General features: G+C 33.6%; 1 protein-coding gene across 4 annotated transcripts in view; it reads right to left on the reverse strand.

The window, feature by feature from the left end:
• Positions 1–4,512: 4,512 nt before the first annotated feature.
• Positions 4,513–18,684, reverse strand: part of LOC105839008 (general transcription factor IIH subunit 1) — a 90,288-nt gene continuing 76,116 nt past the window's right edge. For 3 of the 4 annotated variants that reach the window (XM_036292936.1, XM_036292937.1, XM_036292938.1), the window contains 2 exons: positions 7,272–7,447; positions 4,513–5,727 (listed from right to left, as the gene is read on the reverse strand). In XM_036292936.1, the coding sequence (XP_036148829.1) occupies positions 5,605–5,727; positions 7,272–7,447 (299 nt within the window). In that variant the 3' untranslated portion in view covers positions 4,513–5,604. Of the gene's footprint in view, positions 5,728–7,271; positions 7,448–13,480; positions 15,197–18,684 lie in introns of those variants that run through there. The other variant, XM_036292939.1, reaches the window with a different exon arrangement.

Consider the following 18,684-nt stretch of genomic DNA (forward strand, 5'->3'; position numbering starts at 1 on the left):
TTAACGCAACAAAAATTTTTACCAAAATTTCACTCAACTTCAAATAATCGTAACTTCGCGAAAACTTATCGTATTGGAAAGTTCTTTTTTTCATTTTAAAGCTTGAAGTTTCTACTTTAAAGAGCGTTTATCAAATTTTGATCCTCTCCTTTTCCCTTTTCAGCATCTCTTTAAAAGTAAGAACATGCTTTGTCTTTAAAAATTTTCATACTTTGATGCGCTCTATGGGTTGCAGTGAATTTTTCTCGTAAATTTTATAAAAATTATCGTAAAATATAAACTCTTCCCTACAAATTAAAAAAAAAATTGAAGTTTGTACAATTTTTTTGCGGAGTTATTAAAATTAAAAAAAAAAAAGGTTATTTTTACTTTGGAAAATGGTGGAGCAATTCTGATACCGTATTTGTATTCAGCGGCTCAAAATACATAAAGATATGGTCTGGTCCATGATATAAATTCTTTTTTTTGTGCGACAGGTGCAGCACAGTCACCCACAAAAAAATGGTTTTTTATCACAAACTAGGCCATGATATTGTGTGATACACTCACACAAGAAATATCGCAAGCGATAAAAGGTGTCAAGTGACACCTCGCGCGTCAGCAACGCCCGGCCTACATACCGGGCGTCGCACCGGGCAATGCACCCGATTGCTTAATAAACAACACCCAAAATCTCCTGATTTTGGGGTGGAATCTGCATAGCTAGCAAATGCTGGCTAAGCAAGTGCATTGACCAAAGGCCAGTGACCACGGAGGTATCCTCCCCGGTCATACGGTCAAAAATCGGTGTATATAAACACCGATGTAAAGATAACGAGTGGGCCTTGCTACACATTATACAGCGACGAACGTATGTCGCTCGACACGATACTTTGTCACGGGCTATTTGAATACAATTCAGTGTAACTTATTAGATTCAGTGTAACCAAGATATAAAATATATATACTGCTCGACAATCGGCTACAATCTCTCAAGGAACCTGACCCGAGGAGTATCGACGGACGATACCAAATACCTGTGTCCCTCTATCTAATAAGGGCCACAACAATATCTTTATATATTTTGAGCTGCTGGACACAAATCCGGTGTCAAGATTGCTCCACTCACCATTTTCCGCGTGCAGAGCAATTATTGCATTTTTAAAGGTTTTTAGGCTACTTTTCTGATAAAAAAAAAAATGGTGGATAATGAAGAAATTCTGACACCAGATTCGTGTTCAGCACATCAAAATACATAAGGATATAGTGGTCTAGTCCATAAGACAGATCACTTTTTTTGTGTGGCTGTGCAATACGAGAAAACTAATATAAACACCTTATTTCAAGTAAATGTATGTACATATTCATTTATATTTTTTAAACATTTACTAAATATATACAAAAATATACACAATACTTTAAATAATATTTATAAATATATTCTTTAAATAAATATTTCTATTGAATCTATTTCAATTTTTCTTCATTATAAAAATGAGCAGATAGAACAAAAAAAAGATGGAGAAGAGTGATACTGAAAATTTGTTATCACGATAACATTTATTATAATTATAATATAAGAATATATTTATGATTATTACCATTTAAGTAATAATTTTAATAGCATTATCTGCAAGTAGAATTACGCGTTATCGATTAAGATAGATACCATTTATATCATTACAACTGCCAAAATTTTATTGTTATAATAGAGTAGACAGTTAACAAAAAACTTATAGATTACCTTACCTGGTTAGCACAAAAATAGAATTCAACAATTAAGACACTTCAGTATATCGCAAATATCGAAAAGTATATTAATGCCACTGTGTTCCCGGTATAATAAATAAATAAAAGTTATAATTTATAGCTGAAACATATTTATAATAGACGTCTATAATCAGAGATGCGCCAACTGCGATCATTCCCATGATTGGTGACTGTGAGTATATGTATATCACATAATTTTTTCGCCTATGCAAGGGAATCCGGGGTAGAATGGGACAATACTATTATTAAGTTGTCGGAAAAGTCATAACATGTTTTACTGTTTTTCACCCAAATATCGAGCTTGCTTACGTATCTCAGCTTCTTGAGATAATCGTGAATGCTTAAATGATGGATGTTCAATGTTTCTGCAATCTCTCGTGTCGTATAATATGGGTTTGACTTAATCAATGCTTTATTTTGTCAACCTCGGTAGGCCTTCCTGATTGAAGAACGTCGTTGAAATCAAAATCATCAGCACGGAATTTCATGATCATGACCATTGTTGGCACTTATGTTCTTGTAGAGCATTGTCACCGTTACGCAATTTTTCACAAACTTGACGCGCGTTCTTCTCTTTACGGAAATAAAACAGTAAAATATAGCGAAAATATACAGTTTGGTCTTTCATTTTCAATTTGTTGTAAATTCTCCAAAACTCAATCAAATTGCTCAATTTTTTTCTAGAATGAAGCTAGAACTGTCAACTGTTAAATGACAATGCAATAACGAAGATACAAATAACTCTAGTACTTCCATAAATAAACTAGCGCCATATGTTGCAAAAATGCGTCATGACTTTTCCAAAACCTAATATTTTCATTGCATGCTGCCGCAACCGTGGGGAAAATTGGAACTACTTCAACAGATCGTAATAAGATTGAGGCAAATTTGTTGATTGTAAAAAAATTTTCCGCACGGTTGTGGCACCATGCAATGAAAATAATCATTATCTCATTTTACTACGCTATCCCATTCTGCCTTGGGTTCCTATAGCAGTTCTCTAACAAAGAGTGATTAATGTGAAGTGAAAAAAAATAGATAAAATTCAATCTGCATTGTCAAATGTCATTATTATTACATTTATACAATACATCCCCCAAAAATCACTTAAATAAAACCATTTATTTACGGTTGCTACTCCATAAGATGGAGTAGGAATCCTATGAGGCTCTATTGTCCCAGATTCTCCTCCAGATATATATGTACGTTTGTTGACATGACAACATGGGTACAAGATGGCAAACAAGAATAACGATGGAAAACAGTTGGCGCATCTCTGATTACAAGTCTCTAATCTAGAAATTGAAGTTAAAAAGTATCGATTCGATTGTAACTGTGACAAAGAGCATTTTAATTTCCATTTGTTTTAAATATTTAAAAAATTTTAGATAGCGAAGTTCTTCAGCTTGAAGAAAAGAGAAATTATGTATCTTTATTTATTATATATATATATGTGTGTGTGTGTGTGTGTGTGTGTGTGTGTGTGTGTGTGTGTGTGTGTGTGTGTGTGTGTACACGCACGCACGCACGCGCACACACACACAATAAAGCACTTACATAATAAAAAGTAATGCCTTTAAGAGGATGCTGGACTGTCTCTCACTGGACTTGATCGAGGTCGATAATGTAGTCACTACAGTGCTTGAGCCTAGTTGCCCTTTTCGAGCCGATTCCCGAACGCGCCGCCTCCTATGCCCCCACTACCGCGCGCGGCCTTGACGGCCGAGCCGCCGATCTCGCCCGTACGCTTTGTCTCAGGAGCAGCTCTGTATAAGAAATAGTACCCTGCACCACAAAATTCATTAAAATTACTTTAAGTAAATAATTTTTGTTTTTATAAACAAAAAAGTACTAACTTTTTTATTACTAATTTATTTTATGTAGTATAACAATATGTAAAAACATAATATGTAAATTAGAATTTTGACAATAGTTTAATTTTTACATCACCCGTGAGGTATTATTATTGATGCTTTTTTTTAAGTGGTTTTCTCATTAGGCCTAATCCACTAAAAGATGAAATATAATATATAGCTTGGCATTCTTCTAATTTTCCTGTCGTTTTTATATATCTTACAATATATAAAATTTTGTTTTCCTGCCAAGCTGTATATTATATTTCATTTTTTCATGAATTAGGCCTACTGGGGAAACCACTTAAAAAAAAACGCATCAATAATAGTATCTCACGGGTGATGTGGAAAACTATTGTCAAAATTCTAATTTACATATTATGTTTTTACATATTGTTATACTACATAAAATAAATTAGTAATAAAAAAGTTAGTACTTTTTTGTTTATAAAAACAAAAATTATTTACTTAAAGTAATTTTAATGAATTTTGTTGTGCAGGGCACTATTTCTTATACAGAGCTGCTCCTAAGACAAAGCGTACGGGCGAGATCGGCGGCTCGACCGTCAAGGCCGCGCGCGGTAGTGGGGGCATAGGAGGCGGCGCGTTCGGGAATCGGCTCGAAAAGAGCAACTAGGCTCAAGCACTGATGTAGTCATTCGTGCACATCATTAATAAGATTTCGTATATATTTCTTTTATAGATTTGGAAATTCTTTTCCAGAATTAAAGTTATATTAATATCAATTTGTAAATTGGATTTTATATCGAGAACGAAAAAATTTTTTTTCATATTACTTGTCGATTTCTTCCGAATCCGCACTCACACATACATATGAAATTTTCAGATAAATTATTTTTTTATACCCAAAGCTTCTAGTTCATTTCTGAAAGCACATTATTATTCTTTCTTGTAATGACAACGGTGCATAACAGTTATTTCGTAAACTTTAAAATTTAATGCTGCAGATTAAAGTCATAAGACGATTACACAAAAGTATAATTTTTTAATTTTCGTTTTTTACATGAAATTGTAGTTAACCAATGTTTGTTATTATCTATACTTTAATTTTGGAGAAGAATTTACAATTCTATGAAATTAATTAAAAGCCAAGCTTATCCAAAAATAATTAGCGTTCAATCGGTAAAACAGATGACTCCAGCATCCCTTTAATATTGTATTATTTAAATATTTATGTTAACAATCACAAATTTCTATTCATTGATAATATCATCGCTCTTCAGTTACCACCGCGCCCCCCAGGGTCCCTCTGATAGTAATAAAAATTCTTTTCAGAATCGGCGGTCTTTAACAGTATCTTGTCAGTACTTGAACTAAAACAGTTGCATATTACAGATAATAGATAACTACACACAGCTATTACACATCACTTTGTTGGATAAATTTCCTAATCCACGTTTTTTAAAGCGTATTTTTAGAATAATTCGTACATTCTAAATATATAGGAATCTAACTTGAACAAAAGACCATACGGGAGACTTGAACCACTTCAAATTTCTCGTTCAATATTCGCATTAAGCGATATTATATCAATAGGGACCGATGACTCGCATGTCGCGGTTTGACAACCACGCGCTTGGCACAAGTACTGAAAAATTTGAAGTCGTTCAAGTCTTCCTAAAATGGTCATCTCAAATTTCTCCTACGCATTTAAATATATCATACAGTCTAATAGATGCAAATAAATAGGTAGTAAATCATTTTTTTACAAAAATAATTTTAAGTTAATGTATTGTCAGTTGCAATTTGGACAAATTAAAAAAAATTCGAGAGAAGTTATAAACACATAAATAATAATAAATAAACAGTATGATATAAACAGCACCAGGATGCATGAAACCGGCGTAACTTTGGTTTTTTCTCTCTTTTTATAAAATACATCGACATTAATATCTAGTTACGGTAACATTGAGAAATGCAATATGTAACCAATATTGCTGTTTTATTTATGTTAGGTACTTTATGGAATTTTAATGACGGGCTATCTCATTTGCATCTTTCGCTGTTGCCACACCGCGAATTTCCTGTAGGCGGTGGTTAATAATTGATTGAGATGACTTGTCAAGTGCTGACTGACTGCGGAGAATTCTCTTTGCACACGGTCCTAGAGAAATGAGATTTATGTATTATAGAATAATAAATTTGTATAAATTACATGTTTCAAATTACACATTTATGATTGTAAATTAGAGATTAAAATCCAATTAATTTAACCCCTGAAAGCCACATGGATGAGATTTGGGCAAGCAAAAATTTCATATCTCCTTCTTTTTCTAGTTACGTCCTGCAGCGTCATCAAACTCGTACGACAAATATGTGTACCCATAACAGTAACTAACGCCATGTTATTTGATGCCAATTGCCTTATAGCTATTGAGTTAGAAGCATTAAAAATTTGCCAAAATCCCAATTCGCACCCATGTGGCTTTAACGTGTACAAAACCGGTGCAATTAAAAAAAAATCGTTATCTTTGAAATTCATTAGTGTTTTTTACGGAGCATGTAAGTATTTCACAGCAAATTATACCTTTTTTGTCATATTAAAAAAAATAACCATATACACTGCGGGATGAAAAACTATATTCTATGTAAAAAGTTACATGTAGAGGCTTCAATATGATAAAAAAGATATAATTTGCGGTAAAATACTTACATGCTCTGTAAATAATACTAATCAATTTAAAAAATAACAATTTTTTTGAAATCGCAGACATCGGCTTTGTAAACGCCAAAGTCACATGGGTCTGCAGAAAAAAATATGTAAAAAGTCTTGCTTTTTCATTAATTGAGCCACAGCTTTGCAGGAGTTTAGAAAATCGAACTCTAAAACTTAATGTGAAAAATGTTATTTAAAAAATATTAAAAGTTGATAACGTATCGTTAAATAATTTCAGTATTATAAGGGAAGAGACTCAAGCAAGATGTGCGCTTTGCGAACATGAAAATGCGGCTAGACTCAAGTGTTGCAGTCAACAGCATATTTGTGATAATCATAGGGCTGGCCTATGTATAGAATGTATGAATGATCACGATTAAATCGAATAAAATAAGTTAAAACCGAAAAAAATTTGTCTACCTATTCGAACATGCTTCTTTTATATTTTTTTACTTGCTCAAAAAATACTATATTTTCGATGCATTGTAAAAAATAGTTAATTTTATGTAGCCCTATAACGAATTTTTTTCTTTAAACTATAATTCAACTTTTATTTCCGAAAGTTTCATTCAAATATCTTATTTATTTAAAAAATTACACTTAAAAAAAAATGCATTTTTCGGAATCTTGTTTTGAAAATCATGATTTTTCACTATGTTAATGGTATTTTTTACTTTTGCAAGTATTGGATTTTATGGGAAATGGTATCCCGACAAGGGGTATACATTTGAATTTGATTTGATTATTAATTGCACATGAAATTATTAAAACTTAAAAATACAAAATCCCAAATTGTATCCGTGTGGCTATTGTGTGATTGGATAGAGGTGTAGCCTCCAAATAACAATAAGTAAACAAATCCAATTAAAAATAAAATTGCCTAATTAATAGAATTTTAATCTTCAATTTGCAATTCTCGATTTCAAATCGTAGTCTGATATAGGTTTAAATGAATAGATGTCTTATTCGTATACAAATAAATATTTACTTACCTCAAAGGGTTTTAGTTTAGCGGAATGAAATCTATGTAGAGCTTCATGCATTCTAATTGCTTTTTCTTCAAGCTGTGGTGTTGTTGGTGGAAAACTTCGCCAAAAGTGCTTTAACAGCTCCCAAGCACACATATATACGTTACGTAATTCTTTTTCTAAATCCTTTGGTATTAACTCTATAAGATAAATTTAAATAATTATTTATTTAAATTCTTATTACTTGTATATGTATTTAAATTGTTACTTCAATTCAACATCAATTAAGAAAATTCTCGTCTTCACATAATATAAGAACCTGAACTACTTTCAAATTTTGCGAGTAAATTTATATAATTAATCATATTTAGAATTAGTTGCACCAACATGTTTTAATTTTAAGTAAAACTTAATGTGTCTATCTTTATCATTCTCTCAAAATAAATAACGACAGACATTTATTTAAGTTTCATTTGTGGGAGTTCCTCTGCTGAAGCCTGGCACAAGTGGCACAGGGGCTCAAGTAAAAAAAAAACTCAAATAACCATTTTATTATCTTCTTTTTTTGCTGTATATGATCTAAAGTTAATAATAGTGAATATAAAAATAAGTTCACTTATAAAGTATTACCTTCATTACTGAAATAATTTTTTTTTAATAAACATTCTTCACTATTATACTGCCCTTAAATAACTAAATACACAATTTGAAATTCATATTATATCACTGGCACACATTTACCACACTTATGTGCTGTATTGCTTCGATTACTGTAAACTTTTTTTTATCCTATTAGTTATTTCACTCAACGAGCAATGTTTCAAAAATTTAACAGTACTTTTCTGAACAGCTAAGATGTATCGTTATAATGTTTCACTAACATCTGTTCATTACTTCTACGTTTAGTATGATGATAAAAACTGAAAAATCATGAAAATTCATCAAGTAAATAAAATATTTAATATTTAATCTAAATGACTAGCTAGTTCAACTTTCTGAAATTTTGAGTCAATTTATACCACTAATTTGAACTTCTCTACAAAGTTTCATGAAAATCTGTTCATTTTGATGTAGCAGCGAAATTCCTTTAAAAGTCAAAATAACTTTAATGCAACAAGGTCTCGATATTCCTAAATTAAAAAAAAAATTTAATGTACGATTCCCTTTAAATAACTTTAGAATATTGATTCTTATACGAAGGAAAATTTTGAGTAATTTAATCACAAAATATAAGAATTTTGGAATACTACATTTATAAAAAATAGAGTTAAAGAAATATATAAAAAAAAAACAGATCTTATTAATAAATAAAACCGACAAATAACACACAGTTTGTATGAGCTAGAGATTGTAAATTCACAAAAATTACACAGGCACACAAAAAAAAGTGGTTGGTCCGGCAGACTAGACTAGTCAATCCTTATGTATTTCGACCCGCTGAATCCGAATCCAAAGTCAGAATTGCAAAGTTAGCTCGCATTTCCTAACCTCAAAAAAAATTTTTTTTTTAATGTTGGTCCGGCGGACCAGACTAGTCAACCCTTATGTATTTTGATCCGCTAAATCCAAATCCAAGGTCAGAATTGCTGAATTGGCTCATTTTTTTCTAACCTTAAAAAAAAATTTTTTTAAATGTTGGTCCGGCGGACCAGAATAGTCTATCCTTATGTATTTTGACCCGCTGAATCCAAATTCAATGTCAGAATTACTGCATTGGCTCATTTTTTTCTAACGCAAAAAAATTTTTTAAATCTTGGTCCAATGGACCAGACCAGCCTATTTTTATGTATTTTGATTCGCTGAATTCAAATTCAAGATCAGAATTGCTGAATTGGCTCATTTTTTCTTAACTTCAAAAAACACCTTGTAAAAGCAGTTTGGGTCACAAATGTATAATCCGCGGCGTGCAGGCTTGCGTAACCACACTACTCGGGAAAAATTCAATACATATGACAAGTTTGAGCTTCTGTGAATGAATAGCGTAGAAAATTCTCTCCCTTTTTCTATTATATCTAACTCTTTTATTCTCGAAAATTCTGTGCAATGGCTTTTTCTTACGTTTCTTCCCTTTCACAGAAACATCACGTTTGAGCGTCCAGCAGAAATCAGCCATCATATTCACATCCCACTTGCCTTGATATCGATACTCTATCTCCTTGATGTCTTGATGAAATCTTTCTCCCTCTTCTTCATTATAATCACCTAGATTTTCTGGGAAGTAGTCGATATGAGAATCTAAAAAATGCAACTTAAGATTCATTAGGCAACCTAGTTTTTTATAGTTATCTATCATTTCCACTGTCTTTTTTCTATAATCTTGACTTTTGTGGTTTCCTAGAAAATTTTGTGTAACACCTTTGAAACTCAGCCACGCTGCTCTCTCGTCTTTATTCATTTTGGTGACAAAATTGTCGTCTCTTAACGTTTTACGTATTTGAGGTCCATCGAAAATTCCTTCCCGCAATTTTGCATCAGAGATGTTGGAAAATTTTTCTTATAAATACTGGTAGCATTCACCATTTTTATTCAAAGCTTTCACCCATTGTTTCATGAATCCTAATTTGATATGAAGACGTGGAAAACTTTTGAAGACTTAACTAACGGTTTATTTATATTTTTAGACCCAGGTTGCAGAGACATTCTTGTCGGCCATTCTTTTCTTATGTAATGGTTCGTTTAATCTCTACTATCTCATTGACATAGAAAGCATGGATTTTTTGTGTAACTTGATTGTTGACCCAATATGGTGGGAATTTTAGATCCCCACAAATTTGCCACCTGTTCTGTGTATTTAATTTTTTTAAAAACTGTTTTCGGGTTTGTGTACTCTTCTTTTAACACTACCAAGTGCGCTACAGAAATGGAGGCATATACATTAGTATTGTGCAGCAACACTGCTTTCAAGCTTCTCTTAGAAGAATCGATGAATAGTTTCTATTCATCAGACTTGTAACATCCAGGTTTCAGTTTCTTCATTAATACAAACCTCCGAGAATAAATGAGTTGTATATAATAGAAAAAGGGAGTGAATTTTCTACGCTATTTACTCACAGAAACTCAGACTTGTCACACGTATTGAATTTTCCTTGGATAATGTGGTTATGCAAGCCTGCACACTCTGAAAAATACATTTGTGACCCAAACTGCTTTTACAAGATGTTTTTTAAAATTAAGAAAAAATGAGCCAATTCTGACCTTAAATTTGGATTCAGCGGGTCAAAATACATAAGGATAAACTAATCTGGTCCGCCGGACCAACATTAAAAAAAATTTTTTTTAATGTTAGGAAATGCGAGCTAACTTTGCAATTCTGACATTGGATTCAATTTTAGCGGGTCAAAATACATAAGGATTGACTAGTCTGGTCCGCCGGACCAACATTAAAAAAAAAATTTTTTTTTGAGGTTAGGAAATGCGAGCTAACTTTGCAATTCTGACTTTGGATTCGGATTCAGCGGGTCAAAATACATAAGGATTGACTAGTCTATTCCGCCAGACCAACCACATTTTTTTATGTGCCTGTGTAATCGTTATTTATTAAAAAAATAAATTTAGTAATCGCTTCTTTAAGCATTAGAACTGATATGTTTTGTACACATGTATGTACACGTACACACATACTTTTTGTCGTTAGAAAATTTTATTTTTATTAAAAAAAGTAAGAAACCATCATAACTCAAGAGAGAAAGAAGGGAGAATTTAGCGTTACGCGTCGCTTGTGCGTAGCCATTGCCGCTTGTTGTAACAACTCCCCCCGTGCGCCTAGCAATCTCTAGAGTGGGTATAAGGAGAGTGGAGCCAATAAGCCGGAAGTCGCCATTTTACAATTAACAGCGGAACTGAGGCGCGTAAATTTTAACTACGTAAATGAATAATCAGGCGACCTGGTTGGCTGGCTGGCTGCCGGAAACTGATCGTAAAATCGGAACCAATCAGGGAAAAGAACTAGCATTGGCTTCACTCTCCTTATACCCACTCTAGCAATCTCAAGGTTCAAGCGTTAGGGAGGGCGACCGGGCGCTCGGCGCGCTTGCATTCTGTATTAGGCCGGGCTAATACAGAAAATTTTATAAGTGAATAACTCGTTAACTATTGCGAAAATGGAAAAACGGTGAGGACTTTTCTGTTCAGCTTAATGCGCTCTACCTGCTTATAAAGATTGCATAAATCTTTACCAAACCCTGTATAAGTATCTAGGTGTCATTTAAGTGTTATCTAGGTATATATATTGTCTCGGAAACTCCTAAAAACTATTATATATTAATCTTAAAGAACTTAAAAAAAACATTTAGCGTGCTATATTAGATCTGCCATTTTGAGTTTTAAATATTTTTAATCAGATTCGTAATCAGAAACCCAAAAAATCCTTATACACCAAATTTTAACAAGAGCAATAAACTTGAAAATTTTATAATTCTCCATGATGGATCCGTTATTTTGAAATTCTGATGTCAAATTCGTAATCAGCGACTCCAAAAATCTATATATATGGTATTTATATTTCATGAAAGTGTCTGTAAAAATTCATTACTCAAACGATTAAAGGGGCGTTTCAGTCACTTAACATGCCGAATAGGACGGTCCACTGTGTCAAGAATTGGGTGCCGGCGGTGGGGGGAAGGAGAAGTGCGCCGCTGCCTGTCAGCGTTCTCATCCGGACGATAATTATCGTATTTGTACAAAAATTTAAACCATTATACGATAACACTTTGATATCATACGTAAATATACGATAATTTGAAAATTTTTTAAACATAAATTAATATAAATTAATATAAATGTCGTTTTATTTATTTTTACTCATTGAATGTCAACAATGATATTCGACTTGTTAAAAATTCATATAGATGACATTCATTTCTTCTACTGAGTGGCCATAGATTATGCAATCAGTATTAATAACTAATCCACCAGGCTGTGTTTCAAAACAATACCCGGCTAGTTTTGGAATGCAGCCGTCGCACTCTAGGGCTCAGGGCCCAGAAGGGCCTATGACATGATCATAATACATGTAAACTAGAGTCCGTAATTTTGGATTAGAATCGTTATCGACGTTATCACGTTTAATAAATCAATTAATAGAATCAGTGCAATAACAATCGGAATTAATAAAGCTATAAGCTATAAGTAATCAGTTAATATTAGGTAAGTTTAATTTTTTTTGCAAATTATTTTCTTTCATGTATGAGATATCACTTAAAATCTTTATTTCGCAATTATAAATGCTTGTTTTGTTAAAATATTTCTAAATGCGACAATTTGGCGCCATGTATACAATATGCGCCTTCTTGGAATCTGGGAACGGTGCTGCCTGCGCTTCGCCGCTCTCCCATCCCGCCGCATCTTGACTCGCGTCAATGGCCGCTACGCACATTCGCGATTACTTGATAGAACTATGAGTTAGCAAAGATAGGACAAATTAAAACCGTAATAAACTTCTATGAGTAAGAAAAATAAAAAAAAGCGATAAAGAATTATAGAATCTACAAATAATCTAATTCTTATCGTATTTGTAAATATGGTAATAAATTAATAAAAGTTTTTCGCACATTTACGATAAATTCTTTCTTATTCATAAATATTTTATTTACAGTATCATACAATCGCAACAAAATTATCTTTAAAAAAAAGTATAAAAAAGCGCCAAGTACATGTGCGCAAAAAACGCTCTCAAAAATCTATTCTTGTACAAAATAATTTTAATTTGGTACTACAAATGTATGAAACTTTAATAAAATAATCTAAAGTATCCGAATTGTTTATATCTTTTTGCGATAAAAACATAAGTGTTAAAAAATAATCCTTGTGCTTATGCTACACATCATTCCAAAGGTTCGACTATATGAAAAAAAAGGAGGGCAGGAGGAGGAAAAATGCATCCCTCTTGTACATATAATCTTTTTTCGGTCTGTCACCGCGAGTAAATCCCAGATGCGCAAAGTGTAAAACGGACACCACCAATCAAATTCTATAAATTCATCCTAACCCTAACTAATTCAGCAATCTGATTGGTGGTGGCCGTTTTACACTGTGCGCATCTGGGACGCTCCCATCACCGCAGAGCTTGCAATATTTAGTTGAACAGATAATTGAAAACATTCATGTATACGTATGTGTAGATTCACCTATATATGGATATTTGCATGTTTACTTATTGTATAATACGCGTTATTTCTTATTTAAATTTTGCTATAGTTAATTATGCAGATCACTGATATCTCAAGTACAATGTATTTTTCCATGTAGTTTTTTATAGTTTAGATTATCATGTTTAAATTCAGCACCCTCAAAATTGTGAAGAAAAACTAAATCTCAAAGTTTCCTCTGCATCGGATTATATGCATAATCAAAATGCTAAAATATGCATTCAAATATGCACGAAAAAAGACTAAAACATGCATGAAATATGCATTATAAAAAAATAACTTAGTTGGAAACTTATATTTTATTGCTTTAACTCAAATTGAATCAACACAAATTAAATTATCTCTTTAAACAGAACAAAAATGTTTGGAAAATCAACAAATCATAAGAATCTGAAAATAAATAAAACATTTGTAACTAATTAATTATATTATAATTTTATGACAATACACTATATTATACTTTTCTAAACTTTCTAAAGTTAATATAAAACTCTACTCGCAAATCGTTGTATCTATCGGTCGACGCGCATTTTACGCGCCTATTTCACATTTCTATACTTGTACAAGTTTAGCGTTTTATACAGAAATATGCACTTTAAATGTAGAAAGTATTATTAAATGCAAAATGCTACGAATAGCCCATTATATGCATTTCGCATATGTAAATATGCAAATGCACATAATCCGATGTTTCATTATAGATAATGCATTGCAAAATTATTTACATATACATTGTATAACAAGCGCGGAAAATCATCCGCACTTGTAGAGAATAGCCGATCCTCACGTGTTGCACACAATATTTTTTGTTATTTATGTGTCAAAGTGTAACCCTTAAGTACAGATTTCAAATGATAGATTACTAACTCACATCCAAATACTTGACTCTAAAATTATTTTTTTTAATTTGTGACATTTGCATAAATTTTCCATAGATTCGTTCAAATTAAAAACATTATTATTATTATATTACAATATATTGTTATATATATTGTTGCGAGCGTAGTCTCGTGCACGTTGTGAGCGCGAGTTTTAGTCTGCGCTCCGGAAAAATCAATAGTATTGATCGCCTCGGTCAGCTGTGTTTAGCGTTGACAGCGTCGCCAGGAAGTTGAAAACAAGTGAAGTGTGTTCTTGAAACGTCGTCTCGTGCAGACGTGCTTAGAATATTTATATACGTGTTTGGTGTTTTCAATAAAGTTTCTTGTTCATTAAAAGCGTGTAATTATTTCGCCGCGCTCGCGTGTGGAAGCGAGTGCGTTGCGGAAGCGTTCAAGCGCAACATTTTTGGGGGCTCGTCCGGGATAGGACAAGTGAATCTGTCAAATGGAAGCAACTAAAATTCCATGGCGACGACATCTCACTCGCCGAGGAAGACTCATTCTCAATTTGTGGCGACGACTCCTGCGGAGACGAGTGCAATGAGGCCGTGCTACTGGAACTGCAGAAGCTGCGCGAAGAGCAGAGACAGGAGCGGGAGGAGCAGCAGAGTTTTCGCGCCGAAATCGAGGCTCGTCTTCTGCAGCGCTTGTAACGACGGCTTTGCAACGAATGGAGGAGCGGCTCTCTGTACCACAGCTAAGTCCCTCCAATAATTTTCTTCCGGGCGGCGCTCCCGTGGGCACTGAGCTCGGATACAAATTAAAGCCCAATACCTATGACGGAACGGCTTCTTTAAATAAATTCTTTGCTCAATTCAATTTAATCGCCCGCGCGAATTCTTGGAGCGATTCGATGAAAACTATCGCTTTAGCCTCTTGCCTAAGGGGGAAGGCTTGCGCCGTCTTGGAATTTGTCCAGGATCTAGAGAAATTGAATTATTCCGAATTAATTTCAAAATTGGAATTGCGTTTTAGGGAGAGACGCAATTCACAAAATTTTTATTCTTTATTTACGAATCGAAGACAGAATCATGGGGAAGATTTCGCTTGTTTCGGGGCGGAACTAGAGAGGCTCGCACGGCAAGCGTATCCTAAATGTACTTTTTCGGTACGTGATAAAATTGATTGCGCGCAATTTGTGTCCTCTCTCGCGGACGGTTTCGTGAGAAGAATTGGAGGGGGTCTAATTCGAAAGAATGTTAGTCCTGTGGTAAAGAAGGTCATTTCCGTTTTAAATGTCCTGGGAATGAAAGAAACGCGGTTTAATTGATCTCGGCGGGGAGGGGGGGTCAACTTATATTTTTAATTCCTTAAAGAAATATCGTTCTAAAAATTTAGCTGTAAATAGAATTAAGAATGCTTCTAATTCTTTTTATTTTAAAGAAAAATTAAATGGAAAAGAGTGTTGTTTTAAGGTAGATACGGGCTCCGATGTTTCAATTGTTAATAGTAGATTTTTAAAAAAAGAAAAGAGAATTGCGGTTGGTAATGTCAATTTGAGTTATCTTACTGGGGAGAAAGTTCCAGTTTCTTTTAAGGGGCTACATACACCCAGAAATTTTGAAAAAATAGATTTTTCGTTTTTTGCATATTCGTAAAGTATAAGGTCTTGAGAATATCCCTTGCAAGTTTCAAAGTGATTCCTTAAAAATCGTCGGAGATATAGCGAGAAAGGTCCAAGCGCGTTTGACAATGCTGCGGCGCGATGAGCGCCTTCTGATCCTTTGCAGCAGATAGCTTACGCGAGAATATTACGCCGGCAAGCTAGAATCGAAGCCTTTCATGCCATTACATCTGGGGAGGGTTCACTGTACGGCCCTGGAGTGGATGACTCTATGTAAGGTGGAAAAAAAATTATCTACGTTTTAACCGAATGTCAAACTTTAAACGCGTTTTTCTCGAAATCATGTTTTCAAAACGCGTGCCAAAAATATCTCGAAAACGGCTGGACCGATTTACTTGAAATTTGGAGGGCTTAATCTACACAAAAAAAGCAGTCTTCATCGTAGCGGTTTTTTTTAGAGCCCTTACTTTTTTTTAAAGTTAAAAAAACGACCGATTTTTATCCTAAAAAATCGCTTTTTTTCTTTAAACGGCTGCCATTTTGCCAAAAATCGATATTTTAAAAATCGGCTACGATAAAGACTAGATAATATCATTCAGTTTAAGAAAATTCTAGGCTGGTCTGTTTCAGATAAGTTCTGTACGAACTGCAATTGGCACCGCAAAGCACCTTTTTTTAACAAGGTCTTGCGACGAGGACAATATCTCCGCCATTTTTAAATATTTTCAGTTCAAATTTATTCTGAAACATGTTCTAAGAATGTATTTTAAAATAAAGAAAACTAGGATTAATTACATACATTACGTTTCGAAAAAAAAAATCGAGAAAAAGGCCTATTTTTTACGTCTCTGGGTGTATGTAGCCCCTTAAAGTTCGAGTTGATGTTCAGATTGGAAAAATTTATGAAACAGTTTCAACGTAGTGGAAATTAGTGACAATTGCCTTTTAGGAATAGATTTCTTAAAATTGTTAAATTTAGAAAATATTTTCAAGTCCGCTTTTGGAATTGAGACTGGGAAGAAGGAAATTTTAAATTGTTCTTGTATCTAAACTTTCTTCCGATGAACAAGATAACTTGAAAGAACTGCTTCGAAATAATTCTTCTAATCTTAATGATGAGCACAGAGAAACCTTTAGGGATTTCTTGAGAGAATTTTGTGATGTCTTTTTCAAAAATATTGTGGCCGGGAATTGTGATGTTTTTGAGCATGTCATTAATGTGAAAGATTCTCTCCCAATTAAATAGGTACTCCGTCGAATTCCTTTTCTTATGAGAAACGAGGTAAATAAAACATTAGAGGAAATCAAACAAGAGAAAGTTATAGAAGAATCTCATACTTCTTGGGTCTCGCCAGCAGTGCTAGTAAAGAAAAAAACGGGATAATAAGATTTTGTGTGGATTATCGAAAATTGAACAAGGTGACTGTAAAAGATTTTTATCCACTTCCGAGAATTGACGATATGCTCAATCAATTATCGGGTAATTTTTGGTTTTCTACGCTAGATCTTAAGAGCGGCTATTGGCAAATCAAAATTTGTGATGAGGATAAAGAGAAAACTGCTTTTTCAGTTGGTAATGGACTGTGGCAGTTTACAGTTATGCCTTTCGGACTGTGTAACGCCCCCGCAACTTTTGAACGGGTAATGGTAAAAGTTTTGAAAGGTTTGCTTTTTAAAATTTGTTTGGTTTATTTAGATGATGTTATAATTTTTGGTAAGAATTTTTCTGAGATGATGGATAATCTAAGAAGGGTCTTTCAAAGACTAAAAAAATTAAACTTAAAAGTAAATCCTAAGAAATGTGTTTTTCTTGCGAAAGAAATTAAGTATTTGGGTCGTGTAATTTCGGTGGATGGCGTTACTACAGATCCGGAAAAAATTAGTGCTGTTAAGGATTGGCCAATTCCTCATAGCAAAAAGCAATTACAAAGCTTTCTGGCTAAGCCGTTATATGCTTTAACTAAAGATCGAACTAAATTTATATGGAAAGAAGATTGTCAGAAAGCTTTTGAAAAATTGAAACAAATTCTTTCCTTTCCCCCAATTCTTGCTTTTCCAAAAGAGAAAGGAGAGTTTATCTTAGATATTGATGCTTCTAATATCGGAATTGACGCAGTTTTCTCTCAGAAACAAGGTATGGAGAGAGTAGTTGCTTATTTTAGTCGAGTCCTTAACAAAGCTGAGAAGAATTATTGTGTTACCCAACGCGAACTTTTAAGTATTGTTGAAGCTTTTAAGTTTTTTCGCCATTATTTGTTGGGGCGGAAATTTTTAATCCGTACGAATCATGTTTCTCTCAAATGGTTAATGTCTTTTAAAGACTTAGGAGGGCAATTTGCCTGTTGGTTGGAGAGACTTCAACAATTTGATTTTGAAGTTTTTCATCGTAAAGGACAAATTCATAAGAACGTGGACGGTTTGTCCAGACGTGAATGTGAAACTTAAAAGTGTGTCTATTGTGAAAAAGTTGAAAAGAAATTTCTGGAGGAACCTACGAATTTTATAGCTCGAATTATTCTTTCTGGCGGCACTTTGGAGGAATGGCGTACAGATCAGGAAGCTGACCCTAGTCTTTCAATTATTCTGCGTGGCAAAAAACCAGGGAGGCGTCCGGCTCGTTCGGAATTAGCTTTTGGTGATACTTCTGCTCATCTGTATTGGATGTACTGGGATGCTTTGACTCTTAGGAATGGAGTTCTTTACAAAATTTGGGAAGCAGCAAATTTGAAGTCTAGGATTTTTCAATTGATAGTCCCTCAGAAACGTATTGCAGAAATTTTAAAAGAATCTCATGATTCTTCTTCTGGCGGACACTTCGGGGTCAATAAAACTTTGGAAAAGGTCCG

The sequence above is a fragment of the Monomorium pharaonis genome, chromosome 10 (assembly GCF_013373865.1).
Source record: "Monomorium pharaonis isolate MP-MQ-018 chromosome 10, ASM1337386v2, whole genome shotgun sequence".
NCBI classification, from domain to species: Eukaryota; Metazoa; Arthropoda; class Insecta; order Hymenoptera; family Formicidae; genus Monomorium; species Monomorium pharaonis.